Source organism: Macaca nemestrina, chromosome 5 (genome assembly GCF_043159975.1).
Source record: "Macaca nemestrina isolate mMacNem1 chromosome 5, mMacNem.hap1, whole genome shotgun sequence".
In the NCBI taxonomy this organism is placed as follows: domain Eukaryota; kingdom Metazoa; phylum Chordata; class Mammalia; order Primates; family Cercopithecidae; genus Macaca; species Macaca nemestrina.
In genome coordinates, this window is record NC_092129.1 from 74,565,883 (window position 1) to 74,583,007 (window position 17,125).

The 17,125-nt window shown below is 37.9% G+C and overlaps 1 protein-coding gene and 1 long non-coding RNA gene across 3 annotated transcripts in view; one reads left to right on the forward strand and one right to left on the reverse strand.

Annotated features, from left to right (window-relative positions):
* The window catches only part of LOC105478721 (transcription factor B1, mitochondrial), a 58,700-nt gene extending 41,903 nt beyond the window's left edge, over positions 1–16,797 (reverse strand). Inside the window, exons 1-3 of the mRNA XM_011736304.3 lie at positions 16,579–16,797; positions 13,424–13,575; positions 1,065–1,173 (exon numbers count right to left, since the gene is read on the reverse strand). Coding sequence (XP_011734606.2) covers positions 1,065–1,173; positions 13,424–13,575; positions 16,579–16,711 — 394 coding nt within the window. The 5' untranslated portion in view covers positions 16,712–16,797. The remainder of the gene's footprint in view (positions 1–1,064; positions 1,174–13,423; positions 13,576–16,578) is intronic.
* Positions 16,798–16,852: 55 nt separating this feature from the next.
* Positions 16,853–17,125, forward strand: part of LOC139363335 (uncharacterized) — an 82,556-nt gene continuing 82,283 nt past the window's right edge. The window contains exon 1 of one of the 2 annotated variants that reach the window (XR_011623480.1): positions 16,853–16,947. This is a non-coding gene — a long non-coding RNA (uncharacterized lncRNA). The remainder of the gene's footprint in view (positions 16,948–17,125) is intronic. The other variant, XR_011623481.1, reaches the window with a different exon arrangement.

Here is a 17,125-nt window from a genome sequence, read left to right on the forward strand (position 1 = left end):
CATGATGAGATTAAAGTGCCTATGGGATACCTAGATGAAGCTGTCACAGGTCAGATGCCCAGGAAGGGGGTACAGGCAGCATATAAAGATGTGAATGTCTGCAATACATAGGTGGTAAGTGAAACGTTAGGAATGGAGTAATCTGGCAAATTTGCCCAAAAAGAAAAACCCCAGAAACAACAATATGTACAAAGTGGGTAGAAAAATAACCACCAGCTAAGAATAGTTAGAAAAAGTTCACAAATGTAAAAGGAAAAACAGGAGGGGCTGGTATCGGGGAGAAAAACAGCAGAGAAATCCTCCGGAAGACTATGGATTACAGTCAAATGAATGTGGAAGAACTCAGTCAGATAAGGTTTGAAACAGGTAATGAGGAAGGCACTGTGGTTCCAGTGCGGCTGGGCTGGGGCAGAAACCTGAAGGCTGCATGCTAAGAACAGGAGGGCCTGTTAGCTGGCGGAGACTGCGAGTGCGGCCCATCTGAAGGAGTCTGGTCATGGGGGAGGCCAGAGACATGGGGGCAGCCAGATGTGGAGGCACCCTAAGCCCTCCTCCGTTTATTCTGAGAGTCTGTTATAGGAAGAAACATACCCTATTTATCTATGCATTCTGAAGGGCTGCACACAGCGGGTACCCAATAAACACTGCCTGTGAATGACGACTGCCTTGGTTGCTCACTGAATGTGAAAAATAATAGAAAAAGTTAAAACAAAGGCTTGGGCATGGCTCAGTTTACTAAAGCACTTCTTTTTTTCCACTATTTGGAACAAATAACAATTCATAGTTTACCTTACCCTTATATGGTATCACAAAAACGATAAGTTTATTTGCACAGAATCCAAAACATTTAGAAATTTGAGACAAATGAATTAGAATTAAGAAAAAGTAACTAGATTTTATAATTTGGAAGCAGGAAGCAAGAGAAAATTATAATATACATTATTTAATTCTGTTCAGATAATTTTAAATATAAACATAAGACTGTAATAAATGTATCATAAAATGAACATTTGTGCTACAAATAACCATAAAAGAGATGTTTATAACTACCCAAAAGCACTTACCATCTTCCCAGGGTCTTTTAAGACTTTCTGAAAAAGCCTTTTCTACCTTAAATGTCAAGACATCTCCATGAACAATTCTCAGTTTCCCAGGTGCTGCCTCAGAAAGCATCTAGTTTATAAAAAGATCAGTAAAATGAGCTCATATACTTATGAAAGTAACAAAACTAAACTTTTTAAACCTGTGCATTTAAAAAATCAGTTAAAAAAGTCAGAGACTAGGGGTGATCATTAATGAACAAATACTACATCATGTCTATTGCAAAAGACAACGGTGGTGTTTCATTTTAACACATATGAATGATTAGGAATAGTAACAGACAGTACAACACTAGCTTACAGTTTTACAAATATATTAGTGTAATTTTGACCCTCAGGATGACATTATTTCTGCATAGATTTAGCATAAACTCACTCCTAACAATAAGTTTTTAAATTAGAGACTAAGGACATTATCATGAAATATGGATAATTAATCAGGAGTCAACTATATGAAAGATAAGCTTAATTTAACTAAATCTTCATAGCCTAAATATATACAAAGGATTCTACATATCATCAAGATCTGTAACTTAATAGATGGGTAGATTTAGCCAAGTAGAAAGTCACCTGTCGATGCCAGTCTCCACTTGGCACTCCGAGATACTCCTCTGAGCAGAGCATCCCTAATCTTAATATTTGTTGATCCACAGCGCTTATCAACCTATGAATTACCCTGGATGTTTTAACAATAGCTACTTCCCAACCTATTTCCACCTACTAACCGTTTGCTTTCTTTCCTTTTCCTTCTGTCTTTGTGAGCAAAAAGGGGGGAAAAAAGCACTTTTTCCTTTGTAATCTTTTTCTTCTTCATTCCACCTACCCTACCATCACACTCTCACAGTACTGAAGAGTTGGCACTTAATTCAAAAAACTTTATAGCTAAGTCATCTATAAATTCATATTGTGTTAAATGCCCCATACCCAACACAAAACTTGATTCTTGAAGACCGTCGTTACATATTAAAGTCTCTGAGCTTATAAATTTTAAAAGGCAGGAGTGAATATATCAATGAGAAGAAATATCACTGTAAGGCAGATTTCAAGGGAAGAAGTGACTTTCTTCCCACATTAAGTCAGAGCTCAGAGAACCTTGGCTTCAACTCAGTTGCCAAGATTCTAGAATGTGCCTAGCACTGGATAGGGATGGTGAACAGGCTCAAAGGGAACATTTGCCCTGAGCCTACCTTGGTCCTAATTCTCTGGGTCCATTAAAGCTGATTTTTTTTCTCCTAACACCTCTCCTTGCCCAACTCATACAACCAAGAGGGAGGATAAACAAGATGATCACAGAAGCCAGAGAGGAGACACTGGACCAAGAAACATGGCTTGTGGATTAGTCCACCTTTGGGGTTAACACTGTGCTGTGCACCTGCCTCTTTACAGCACTTACAAACTGTATCTCAATTTCCCCTGCAACGACATATGCTCCTTAAGGTCAGGACCCATTTCCTAGCTACCTTTATAGCCCCTGTAGCTACAGCAATGCACGGTGAGTGCTTAATACATATTTAAGAAGAAGTGCATGAATAAGTGAATGACCAAATGGCATTCAGGTCTTTGTAAAGCCAGAAACTTTCTCTTTTAGCCTGGGAGATCCAATTTTGTAGGGTCTAGAAAATTGCAAAGATCTACTTTACAAGCCAATCAGGCAGATTTATACAAATAATCTTTCAGAAATAAATAGTTGAAGTGCCTCTACTGGTAAGAGGCTAAACATATTTTAAGTCTGGAAATCATCTAGTTTGATATGTTTAGCCATGGTAGTTTAGCAAAAATAATCGCATGCCTCTGGTATTAATATACTTATGGATTATTTCGAATTACCACTCATTACTAAAACTTGATCTGGTGAGTTCCAGGCAATAAATCTTGGAAAATATAACAATTTCAATATACTAAAAATTTAAAAAGAGACAGCTCTCTATGTGGCATGCTCTTAATGTATAAAACCACATATTTAATCATAGCACTTACCGTCAACGGAAAATGCTAAAATTTTTTCTATAATTATGTTTCACAAAGTTAAGACAAAACAAATCGGCGTGCCAAAAACAAAGAGGCAAAACTAAAAGCTTATATCTCATAGTGTCAGTATATAGAAAGTACTTAATAATTAGTAGTTAGGACTAAAACACAACAAAACAATGTAAAATTGGCTCTTTGTCATTAACTTATATGCTCTGATAATCACATTTCAAACGTTAACTTTTCCCACACTGACAGGTACAACTGCATATCTAAAAGCTAATATAACATAAATAAATTTACCTTCCTTTCCTAGGTTTTGTTTTTGTTTTTGTTTTTTGTTTGGTTTTTGAGATGGAATCTTGCTCTGCTGCCTAGGCTGGAGTGCAGTGGCGCAATCTTGGCTCACTGCAACCTCCACTCCCAGGATTCAGGCAATTCTCTTGCCTCAGCCTCCCTAGGAGATGGGATTACAGATGTGCGTTACCACGCCTGGCTAATTTTTGTATTTTTAGTAGAGACGAAGTTTCACCGTGTTGGCCAGGCTGGTCTCTAACTCCTGACTTCAAGTGATCTGCCTGCCTTGGCCTCCCAAAGTGCTTGGATTACAGGTGTGAGCCACCATATCCAGTTCCTTTCCTAGGTTTAAAACTACATTTCTTTTGGATTCCCGTTCACTTTTCAATCTCAGTCAATGACAAACCAAATCCTCCCCACACTTTAAAACGTGCACCTCATTCTTGACAATTTGTAGCTTGATCTACTTTGCAACTCCCCACTGCAGAAGGAATGAATGCTGGTGTTAACAGATTTATGTGAAGTCCTTAAAGCAAGTATGGGGAAAAAGTGCTAGACAGACTAAATTGATATTATGATTATTGACAGTACCCTTTTAAACACTTCAAACGATATTAAGCAATGACACACAAAAACTTTCTAGCCAACCAGTAACAGAAATGTTTTCACTACCATAATGATACATGGGGTATGGTGAAGGAGTGGGAAAAATCACTATTATATGCATTCAAGAATAACAATGGAGCATTACACTTCAAAACCCTGGAGGTGTTATCACAGAATGTGCTTAAAGGCACAGCCAGTCACAAATGCAGGCACCAGATTACAGCCAAATGAGTACTTTTACAGACACTCTCAAATGGTTCTTTTCACTTTTATTTTAGTGTTCAATTCTATATTCTTCCAAAATGAGATGTATGCCAGTTTAGAGTAAAAGGCATCATTACACAAGGCTATAAAAGAAGAAACCGAAAACCAAACCATGAAGAAGGGAAGCATACACGTAAAACACAAGAGCTAACAATCCTGACAATCGTGAGAGCTGATTTACATAATGAAATATACAATTTTTGCTTTTCAATAGTAGTTGTACCAAGACTCCAAGAGATAATTTTTTTCCTGGTATTATGCTTTGTAAAGGGCACATGAAACAATGTCATAAACAATGCCTTTAATAAAAGTTAAAATACAAATGTAGAAGCATCTTTCTGTGGCCATTTAAAAAAACCTCTCCTCTAACCAAAGTCTTAGTGAAAGCTCCTCTGCAGGGGGCAAGTAATTGTGGTTCGGCTAGGCAGTTTTTTGTTGATTTTACTGGATAAGGAAATAATTTATACAATTCTTAGAACTTACACAAAATTATCAATTCCTTAAGAAAGAAGAAATACTACACCGAATAGCTATTTTGTACATTTTGTCACCTTCTCATGTAAGGGGTTCATGGCAGCCAACACTGTAGTTATATTAATTATCTTCTTCCTGATTTGCCACATAGTAGGGCCCAAATTTGAAACAGGGCTGGGCAAAACTGTTAAGCAAACTGTATGAGAAGGAAATAATCTATAGTATAAAATATAGTAGTTGAAAGACAAAATTTGTATTCTTATATATAACACATATAAAAGTACTGCTGTTTATTCATAAAAAAATAAAGATGTTACAACAGACTTTTCAGACTTTTAGAGAGAAGGTCACAGCATGATGTCAAAATGTCAATTAGCTTGCTTTATTTTAGTGTGTAAAATAACTTGAATTGTATTAAAAATGTCCATTTTCAGACTTTTCAGTATTTTAAATTTATGAACAGAGCAAAAACAAATCACATAACCACTTGTATCTTAAATGATACTACAAATATCTAAAAATATTTTTATAGGAATTTTAAGTTTGTTGGACATTTCAATGTCATTATCAAATCTTTCACTCTCTTTTTTAAATTTGACATTAGATTTGTATTAGTCCGTTCTCATGCTGTGAATAAAGACATACCCGAGCCTGGGTAATTTACAAAGGAGAGAAGTTTAATTGACTCGCAGTTCAGCATGGCTAAGGAGGCCTCAGGAAACTTACACTCATGGTGGAAGGGGAAGTAAACATGTCCTTCACATGGCGGGAGCAAGGAGAAGTGCCAAACAAAAGGGAGAAACACCCCTTATAAAACCATCAGATCTCATGAGAACTCACTCACTATCACAAAAACAACAGCATCGGAGTAACTGCCCCCATGATTCAATTACCTCCCACTGGGTCCCTACCACAACACATGGGGATTATGGGAACTACAGCTCAAGATGAGATTTGAGTAGGGACACAGCCAAGCCATATTGGATTTTATTCTATTTGCTTGTTTTATTTTTAATTGACACACAATAACTGTATGTTCTCACCACAAAGAAATGATGTTTGAGGTGGATATGCTAATTATCCTAATTTTATCATTATACATTGTACACAATGTACAGGTACGCTAACTACGTAACCATCTTCCTTAGGCCAATGTATAGGGAGGCTATATTGCACAATCCTCTTCCTTAGGCCAAGAACACTGAACCAAATTTCACCCTTTTCTTGATGACCTGGGGTCACTGTTGCCATTAGAATAATGACAGATGCTAATTATGATATGCTTCTACACATGTGTACAATATGATAAAATTAGGATAATTAGCATATCCACTTCAAACTTTTATCTTTGTGGTGAAAACATTTAAAATTCTCTCTTCTAGCTATTTTGAAATACACTATATATTGTCATTAACTTAGTCACCCTACTGTGCAACAGAATGGTATTGCACAGCAGAACTTATTCCTCCCATCTAACGATAACTTTGTACCTGTTGACCAGCCTCTCTATCCCCACCTCCCTTGCTTGCTTTTTAAGCAGGATCTGAACACCTAAGTATAGTATAGACTCATTTGCTTAGCCTCATCAAGGAATTAGATGTTTGATTTAGTAAATTTTCTATTCAATAAATGTTTATTCCTTTAAGTGTTAACATTTTAAAATAAGAAACATATAGAAGAAAATCTTTCTAAACTATATTGCAGAATCCTCTTCCTTAGGTCAAGAACACTGAACCAAATTTCACTCTTTTTTTGATGACCTAGGGTTATTGTTGTCTTTAGAATAATGGCCTCAACAGTTATGAAGGTGTTTTTGCTACCCTATTATTATTATTGTTTCTTCTGTCTTTATATTTGTCCTTTATAGCTTTCTGTCACTGTAACAACTGTTACTTCTTACAGTTGTCAGTGGACCTGCTTCTACCACTGATCTCTGTACTTCTACTTTGTATGGACTAAAAAGTCACTTTGGCTGTAAGCCACTTTTTGCTTATTTGTTGAGTTTTGTCTATGTTACAATTAACTATGGTAACATCAAGTAAGTTACATGTATAAAGTAAGTAGTTATGTCACAACAGTAAGGTAGGCAATCTTCCTGTTTAAAAAATTTGTTAGAAATTAAAGAATTTCAAAACTTCATTATCTCTAATTAAAAATAGCTCTTTCTGCCTGGATGCTGAAATTACCTCATATGTCTCTTTATAAGATGGCTGGAAGGGGAATAATTAAAATAGCAACTATTACTGGCTACTGGGATTATGCCAGGCTCTTTACATCCATTTCTACCCATCCTTGCAATATCCGCAGAAGAGAACTATTATTCCCATGCTGCAGATGAGAAAGTTGAAGCTAAAAAAGGTTCAATAGCAAGCTTAAGGTCACGAAGCTAGTAGGTGGCCTATCTGAGATTTGGTCACTAGACTATTTGATGCTCAATCCCATGAACTGTCCACTATGCCAATGAAGTGGAAATAATCAGTGTTTACCTATAAAAAAACCCCAAAGGTTAGGAGTCCTAGGCAGGTGAATCCCCTGAGTTCAGGAGTTCGAGACCAGCCTGGCCAACATGGAGAAACCCAGTCTCTATTAAAAATACAAAAAATTAGACGGGCGTGGTGGTGGGCGCCTGTAATTCCAGCTAATCGGGAGGCTGAGGCAGGAGAATCGCTTGAGCCTGGGAGGTGGAGCTTGCAGTGAGCCAAGATCGTGCCACTGCACTCCAGCCTGGGCAACAAGAGCAAAACTCTGCCTCAAAAAACAAACCAACCAATCAACCAACCAACCAACCAACCAACCAACCAACCAACCAAAGGCAATACTAACAATACAATGACTTACTTTCTGTCTCCAAAAATTCTTCAAAACCACATCATTTAATGGTTAAGAAGAATCCTGAAACTTCTTACTCTGACAAAGATGGAGTCTAAGGGACCAGGCACATTCTCCTGCCTTAAACCAATTTAAAAAATGGAGAAAATAGAAGAAACAACAATTTTCAGACATTAGAGAGCAAAAAGCACAGGAAAACCTACAGATCCAAGAAGCTCAATGAATTCTACACACAAGAAACATGAAGACAATTATAGTGAGCACATCATGATGAAATTGCTCAAAAACAGTAGAAAATATCAAAAGCAGCCAGAGAAAAAAGAACAAAGATAAGGATGATAAAAGATTTGCCAGCAACAATGCAAGTGAGAAAATGGTGGAGCAAATTCTTTAGAGTAATAAAACAAAAAAGCTGCCAAAATATTTTCCAAAAATGAAGGCAAAATGAAGGCTTTTTCAGTCTTCAGTCTATAGTAATAAATACAGGTGGTTGTTGGTGAAACAACAGACCTATAGATAAATAGAACAGAATTGGAAGTTCAGAAATAAACTGACACACATAAAATCAGCTGATTTTTGACAATAGTACCAAGACAATTCAATGAGGAAAAGACAGTATTTTCAACAAATAGTATTAAAAAAGAACCTAAACCTTACCTCACACAATATGCAAGAATTAGCTCAAAATGTATCAAAGACCTAAATGTAAAAACTAAAATTATAAAATACCTCAAAGAAAACATAGGAGAAATTTTTAGTGATCTTGGTTTGGCAAATATTTTAAAAATAAGACATAAAAAGCATAAAATCTAGAAGAAAAAACTGATAAATTGCACTTCATAAACATGACATTTCTGCTCTTCAAAAGACAGTTATGAAAATAAAAAGGTAAGCCACAGCTGAGAAAACATCTGCAAAATCTGTATCTGACAAAGCCCCAGATCCGAACTAGATAAATATCTCTTAAAATTCAATAATAAGACAAAAAAAGTAAAAGTACTAAAAATATTTGAACAAATAACTCCCCAAAGAAGATACAAAGATGGCAAATAAGCACATCATATGTCCAGTATCATTACCTATTAGGGAAACGCAAATAAAAACCACAAGAGGATACCGTTACATATTCACTAGGATGGCTAAAATTAAAAAGACTGACCATGCCAAGTCTCAGCAAGCATGTGGAGCAACGGGAACTCTGAAGTACAACTAGTGGGAATGTAACATGGCACAGTCATCTTATAAAACAATTTGGTAGTTCCATAAAAAGTATAATATATGTCTACCACAGGACCCGGATATTCTACACAGGACCCAGATATTCTACTCCTAGGTTTTTACTCAAGAGAAACGGAAGTGTGTATCCACACAAACACTTGCATATGAATGTTCATAAAAGCTTTATTACAGTATAAGAGCCAAAAAATAGAAAAACCCAAAGTCTCTCAACAGGTGCACAGATTCACAAATGTGGTATATTCATAAAATGGAATGCTATTCAGCAATAAAAAGGAGCAAACTACTGATGAACACCTCAACATGGATGAATTGCAAAATAATTATGCTAAGTAAAAGACATCAGACCAAAACAAAAGTACATATTGTATGATTCTATTTATATAAACTTCTGCTATAGAGATAGCAGATTAGTGGTTGTCTGGGATAGGTAAAGGGGGAAGGAAAGGACAGAGTACAAAGAAACATGAGGAATCCTGATGATGATGATTGTTTATTTTCCTGATTGTGATGATGGTTTCACGCAATCACACATATGTCAAAACTCAGTTAACTGGGGGCGGTGGCTCTTGCCTGTAATCCCAAGCATCTTGGGAGACTGAGGTGGGCAGAATGCTTGAGCCCGGGAGTTTGAGACCACCATGTAGAAATGGTGAAATCCCATTTCTACAAAAAAATACAAAAATCAGCCAGGCATGGTGGTGTGCACCTGCAGTTCCACCTACTCAAGAGGCTGAGGTGGGAGGATTGCTTGAGCCCAGGACGTCAAGGTTGCAGTGAGTTGCACTCGTGTCACTGAACTCCAGCCTGGGTGACAGAATGAGACCCTGTCTCAAAAACACATACACACACACACAAATCCTCAGTAATTTGTACACTTTAAATATGTGCAGTTTACTGAGCATCAATTGTATCTCAAAAAAGCTGTAAAACAAAGTGTATTAGTTCATTTTCATGTTGCTCATAAAGATACTCCTGAGACTGGGCAATTTACAAAAGAGGTTTAACTGGAGTCACAGTTCCACATGGCTGGGGAGGCCTCACAATCATGGTGAAAGGCAAGGAGGAGCAAGTCACATCCTACGTGGATGGCAACAGGCAAAGAGAGAGCTTGTGCAGGTAAACTCCCATTTTTAAAACTATCAGATGTTGTGAGACTCATCCACTATCACGAGAACAGCACAGGAAAGACCCACCCCCATGATTCAATCATATCCCACTGAGTCCCTCCCGTAACACATGGGAATTATGGGAGCTACAAGAGGAGATTTGGGTGAGGACACAGAGCCAAACCACATCACAAAGTATTTAGTGTGATTAACTCTCCATAAATATTAGGTATTATTATATTATTTTTAATATATGAAGCCTTTAAAACAGTGCTCTGCAATCTTTTGGCTTCCCTCGGCCACACTAGAAGAACTATCCTGGGCCACACATAAAATGCACTAACGATAGCTGACGAGCTTGAAAAAAAAATGCAAAACAAATCTCATAATGTTTTAAGAAAGTTTAAGAATTTGTGTTGGGCCGCAGGCAGTCTGTGGGCAATAGCTTGGACAGGTTTGCTTTAAAATAAACAGAAAAAAACAAAATAAAATGAGGGAGAATCTGGACTACTTCTCTGAAGGGGTACAAATGATTTACAAAATTTATCTCCACTTCAGAAATGCAGAAGAACCTATCAAAGCTTCAAATTCCCTGAGATGTCAGAAAATCTAAGTTATTTCCAGTTCAGAAACGGGAAAAAAACCTATCAAGGCCTCAAGCTCCTTGAGATTCAGGAAATCTCCTCACTCCTCTCCACAGCACAGAGCATCCAGTCTGTCATGAAAATGTAACAAGAAACAATGAAAAACTTAAAAACCTAGAAATGCACAATCAGAATGTGACAACATCAAGAAAAGAAACCCTAGGTGTCCAATGCAAGTTTGATGAGTTGGAGAATGCCCCAATGTTTCCATAGCACTGGGGAATTTTCTAGTGCTCCAATGGAATAACATGACTTCCTCCGATACCTCTTTCCAGATCAGAGGTCTCCTGATCAGTCATTAATCACCAGAGGTAATCAAGGCATAGGGATAATAATTTAATTGATTACTTATAACTAAGATATTATTGAGTGCTTTCTAAGTATCAGGCATACACTTATCCTCATACGAGTCCTACAAGCAAACTGAGGCACAGAGGACAAAATTACCTACCCAAAGTCACCCAACTAGTAGTAGAATCTGAAGTTAAACCCAGGCAGGCTGATGCTGAAGTCTGTGTCTTTACCACAAAACTATACTATACTAAACATACTAGACATGTTTTTCTTACCTTTAGAACATGCTGAGCATGAATCCTGTATGAGCACCAGCTTTTCTTTCCCCTAAACTGCCTCATGAAAATACTGTAGGAATTGAATTAAGCTATAAATGACAGGCTTTCAGCTAGAAGATATTTTATAAATTATTACAATTTCTTTAAAAAGTAATTATATTAGCTTAGAAATCACTAAAATGGAATCCTTAAAATAGATCACTTTCTTTCTGCTTTTACTCAGTTTTATGATTAATTTAGTACCTCTAAAAGAAAGTAGTTTTACATATTGAAACATTCCTTACAGGGGGAAAAAAAGCCCATTTGATATTTTAGTACCCAACATTTCTTTTTAAGGCAAATTCCTTTCTTGCATATAAGGTACTAAGAATTAATTTTGTTTCTACTGAAAACAAATGAGAAGTCAAATATACATTTCCTGTAGAGTAATGTAACTTGAAATCAGCCTTCAAATTTAGAAAAAAAGAGCATAAAACTTTTTCATTATCAATGCTACACAAATATTTACTTTCACTATTTAATGATACATTTAATTATCAAATATGAGAGATACATACACACATACATACACAGATACAGAAATAGTCGGTCAACCTTTTTGTTTCTCATGTGAGACATTTACTGAACACCTCTATGTACCAGGTACTGTTATGTGAGATAGAGGTACAGCAGGGAACAAAACAGACACAAATCTCTACCCTCAGGTATTTACACTCCAGACAGGTGAGTCAGTTAACAAACAAATGGGAAGAACATATATACAGTATGTCAGATGATGATACATCGAATGAGATAAAACACGGCTGGAGTTAGGAACGTAGTGACTTAGGGGTTTGGGGAAACTGAGAAGAGAAGGGTGGCAGTCACTCTTTTCAACAGTCTGCCTTCGAAGATCTTTTGTTCATATCAGAGAGGAGAATATGTGGGAATGAATGGATATCTGGTTCACCCCTGGCCTAATAAGAAAGAATAAACCCAACAAATGGTGACATATGAGGGACAAGAAGTCTTTTTAAGAGCAAAAAAGTCACGTGAGCATTCCTATGTCCAAAACGGGCTACATGAATAAGCCCAAAGGGGTTTATACAATTATTCAGTTTCTTTTCATAATCTCATGATCTTACCAAAAATAATAATGTTCCCATTTCCACCTCTAACTGATATATAATTCTTAAAAAATCAGATACATGCACAAAAAGTTCTAGGTTTTCAAAAACAATTTTTCAAACTGTTCTTCTGACAAAAATTAACATTTCTCCATTAATATATACACAAGTTAGTATCAGAATGTACTCATTTTAAATCAATTTCTCCTTTTGTACAGAAATAATAATGTAGAAAACTACATTATTCTATTAAAGTCACATGATAAATTGCTTGTCATCTGAGCCAAAGGTTCAGGGCTCTTTTAAAGTTTTAAAATTACAGAGGAATCAAACAAAGGCCTTTAAGTCATTAAATGTTCCCTTATGAGGATATCCCTTTACAAGATCACTGATACAATCTATTTCACTGTTTGCTAGCGTTTTAAAAAAAGTAAGTTCCTCCTTATTTCAAATCCTCAATCCTGTCTCCCTCAATTTCCATCTATTTGTTTTAGTTCTTTCTTAGAAAAGATCAAAACAAGCTTATCCTATCTACCACCAACCTTGGATGTGCAGCTGTGTACGCTCCTACCCAGGGCCTCTTTTCTCCAGTTGAAACATGCCCAGTTCCTTCAACTCTTATTTCTCATACAATAACAGTGCCTGTATTTTAAAGATGCATATATCATTTTATTTATACCTCATCCTAAATCTATGAAAGTACAACTTCCTTCCTTCACTTAAAAAATTTATCTTATAAAAGAATCCTTAAGCTGCATAATTAAGTCTCTCATGATGAAAAGCGTGCATACGTCTTACTCATCTTTTGTTTGAGGAAATGCTTTTTGAACCTAAATGAAGTTCTCAAAAGTCACACCAATGAGTCATTACTGGCCATTATTTATTATTATTTATTTTTGAAGGAACAGGCCACGACATGCATAGCTGTTAGTAGACTTTAAAAAAAAAATCACATAAAACAATTAGTTTGTTTAGCAAAAATGTGTAAAGCAGGTTTTTTCAAGGTGTAGTCAACAGACCATCTGAGAGTCCTTGTTAAAAATGGAGACTTCCAGATTTCTCCAGACTATGGAATCAAAATCTCTGGAATGGGGCCTTGGGGATCTATAGTTGAGGAAAAACCTACATAATCTTTGTGTACCCTGGGGTTTAAGCATCATGGCATAAAGATTTAAATTCAGCTTTTGCCTCCTAAAGAAGGCTCTTTGGGTATCTCACCTGTAATCCAGGAATAAATCGAGTGTCCTTTTCAACCACCAGAAGTTCAGCGACGTCGGCATTGAGAATAGATCTTGTGATTCCCCCTGGCCCAGGGCCCACTTCGTAAACATACGCATTTGCCAGATTGCCAGCTTTCCTGACAATTTTATCTAGAGGAAAAAGAGTTTTAGTTATCTCGATTAACTTGGCAAATTTCAACGTATGAAATTTAGCGAGAAAAATCTTCTATAAAAATCCAGCCATTACCCAATCAATTGATCCTTTACGTACAACATTTATTTGACTAACTCTCTACTTAAATTAACATGAAGTGGCAATTCAATATGCTACCACAGCACTGTTGAACTGTACCAGTTCCTTAACAAAAACAGGATTAGCATGACAAAGTTTCTTAGCTTAAATTTAGCTAATATTGCAGTTTCTATCTGCCCCATGCAAATTCTTTTCAAATGGATTTGAAACCAACCACCTCCTAAGAACAGATTAGATAAGCATGCAGCACTTTTCTATAGTTACTGAACATTGAATATCTGAATAAGCAACACTAGTTTCACATACAGAATCTTCAGTATTGCTAGTATTGCTAGTGAAATCCAAAAGCAAAAAGTGCTGAAGTCTCCTTTTTATCTAGAGACATCTTGTTGGTGGTCAATATGGCAACGGCAATAAGTTCTTAGATCACAGGATTTTCAGAAATTTGAATTCTTAGTCATTTTCAGGAAAAAGTTAAATTGAGCAGTTGAGGGTTTTTAAAGCTTTGCACACATGCATGTTAATATGGAAAAATAAATTTTTTAATCAATCAAATTCAACTTAGCAGCCCTTAAGACATCATAAAAGAGTAAAGTATTGACTCAGTGCAGCCAATCATCACATCTGGAAAAACATGCAATGGGCTGGTCTCAGTGACTCTGAGATATGGAAATGCAAGGAACTGGTCTTCCTAGGATAGTGGAAATTTAGTCACTGAAAACATACCGGCACTTCTTGTAAGTGTTCACAGTCCTATTTTTGCTTGTTTTCAACAACATATCTTTGCCGGCTAAAATGAAGAAACTAGTTTCTTAACCATCCAAAAATGGTTTAGTCTTTAAACAGGGAGGGAATTAGCATCCACAGACCATCTTACCTATTATGATCGATTTACACACATTCTCACCTAATCCTTACATGTTAACCAAGGACTCCTATCCCAATTTCATTTCTCTTAACCTTTCAGTTTCCTTGTCTATTGTTTCATTTGTACAAGGTCATGGACTTCAACACAGGTATAAATTCTAAAGCCAATGCCTCTCAGAGGGGGGAACAGGAAGGACACATTATGGAATAAATTTAATATTCTCCTTCTTTAAAATGGAGAGTTACAACAGTAGGCAGGTCTCTGCTCTCAAACTTTTCAGGCACATTGAAATACAAATGAATATTAAAGAAGCACTATCAAATCAATGAGCCTGGATTTCATTCTTGCTTTCCTCTGCCTGAGCATCTAACCTCAGGTAAATACCCTAATCTCCCTTAACTCTGGTTCCCATAGAAAGAGTGGATAATACCTAGAATTTGAAACTTACTCCTGAAGATAAAAGCTCATGAGAAAATGTATTTGAAGGATTTTAAAAAATATAACATTATATAAATATATAAAATATATTTTTAAAAATATAGATAGACCTATAACTTCTACCCTAAGAATGGTGATTTATATTTAGGATGTGGCTATAACAAGCGAAAGGGTTGGCACTAGCTATTACTAGAACCAAAGAATTTTAGAGTGGGTAATCTTTTAAAGTAGTAAGCCCTTCTTCCAATTAAAAGATGAGGAAACTACCAGGCGCGGTGGCTCACACCTGTAATCCCAACACTTCGGAAGGCCGAGGCGGGTGGATCACTTGAGGTCAGGAGTTCGAGACCAGCCTGACCAACATAGTGAAACCCCATCTCTACTAAAAATATAAAATTAGCTGGGCATGGTGGCTCAAGCCTGTAATCCTAGCTACCTGGGAGGCTGAGGCACAAGAATCACTTGAACCGGGGAGGCAGAGGTTGCAGTGAGCCAAGATCGTGCCATTGCACTCCAGCTTGGGCAACAAGAGCGAAACTCCGTCTTGAAAAAAAAAAAGATGAGAACACTTAAGAGTTACATTATTCTATCCAAAGTCATATTGCTACAGGCAGAATAAAGACTACACGTCCAAGAAATAAAACATTTTATGTTTTCTGGAGTGTGCTTCATTTAAGTGAAAATGAACTTTTTGGGCGTGATTTACTGCTCTTTGCAACTTCTGAAGTGGGACCAAACAGAATGAAATATGAACATCTCAAAACCTAAGTACTCCAGCACTGACTTAGTAGCCATATTTGTAATATATTTTTGCAATCTCATCTCATAGAACATCACTAAGCAATGGTGATGGTAGTTGAACGACCATATATTAATACATTCGTCAAAACTCATCAAATTGAGCACTTCAAACTGGTGAATTTTACTGCATATAAATTATATCTCATAAAAAGTGACTTTAAACAATTAGGTGTGGGAATGTAAAATTGCTAAAAGCTCCTCGAGGAAACACTGCCTTGTTCACGCCCATATCCTACCCCCAACACTAGCACAACGGTGCTTGCCTAATACATACTTATGAATGAATATTAGCGTCCCCGAGGCTTTCTTAGACTCAACAGGTAAACGTTTAAACCACGAATCCTACGAGGGATACTCTTTTCACCAACTTATTGATAAAATCCTGGCACCAATTTAAATTCTGGTAACTTTAAACTGCATGTAAAGCAAGTCCAGTCAGCATGTGCTGTACCACTTCAGAGTGATTGATTTCAAAGTGACCCAGATTCCAGTATTCACCAGCGCCTTTCACGACACACGAACCCTTCCTCCCCTAGTGAGCTCGGCGTCTATGCAGCCTGCCTGCAGGCTACACTCCCCTGAACGCGGAGTTTTGTGAGCAATCAACGCACTTCACGTGTCTCCTGGGCGGTGGGACCGGAGTTCTTTTGATACAAAGAGGTCGAAGGACCTGACCAAAAGCCCGTCGCACGCCAGTGCTTGGACACCCGCCCGCGGGGACGTGTGAGACCCCCCGGCCCACGCCCCTAGGGACACTGGGGAGACATCCGGGGAGCACTGCTAAGCCATCCACCTGTCAGCCTCAAGTCCAGGAGGAAATTCTGTGATAGCTGCTTCGTTGCTTGCAGTCTGAACAACTTAATGATTTCTCGAATCGTGGGCAACGGCGGGAGACGGCAAGTACTGAGCTTCCCGGGGGCAGCCATGAGACTCGGCAAGCACGAGCCACCCCTGTCTCACCCCGGCCCTTCACAGACGCTCCGAAAGTAACGCGCAGGGTAGGAATCTGCGAGACGTAAGGCCCGCCTCGGAGCCAGCCCCATTGGTCAGACCTACCCCACCGGAAGCGATGACGGTAGACAGGAAATCCGGGTGTGCTGAGAGCGCATGCGCTGCGTCCTCCTGCGAGAAAGGCAGGCAGGGTGCGCCGCGACTTCCGCAAGTAAGAGCGGCGGAGGAGCCGGGTGGGCGAGGCTTCTCTGGAGCGGGCGGTTGGGAGAGCGCCCAGGAGGGCGGGACGAGGCGGGGCCTGGGCAGGGTGGGGTATTTCGAGGGAGTTGCTCTGGGATTTGGTGCAGCCGCTTTACTCCAGCCCTGAAGGTTCTAAGGGCTTCTGGCCC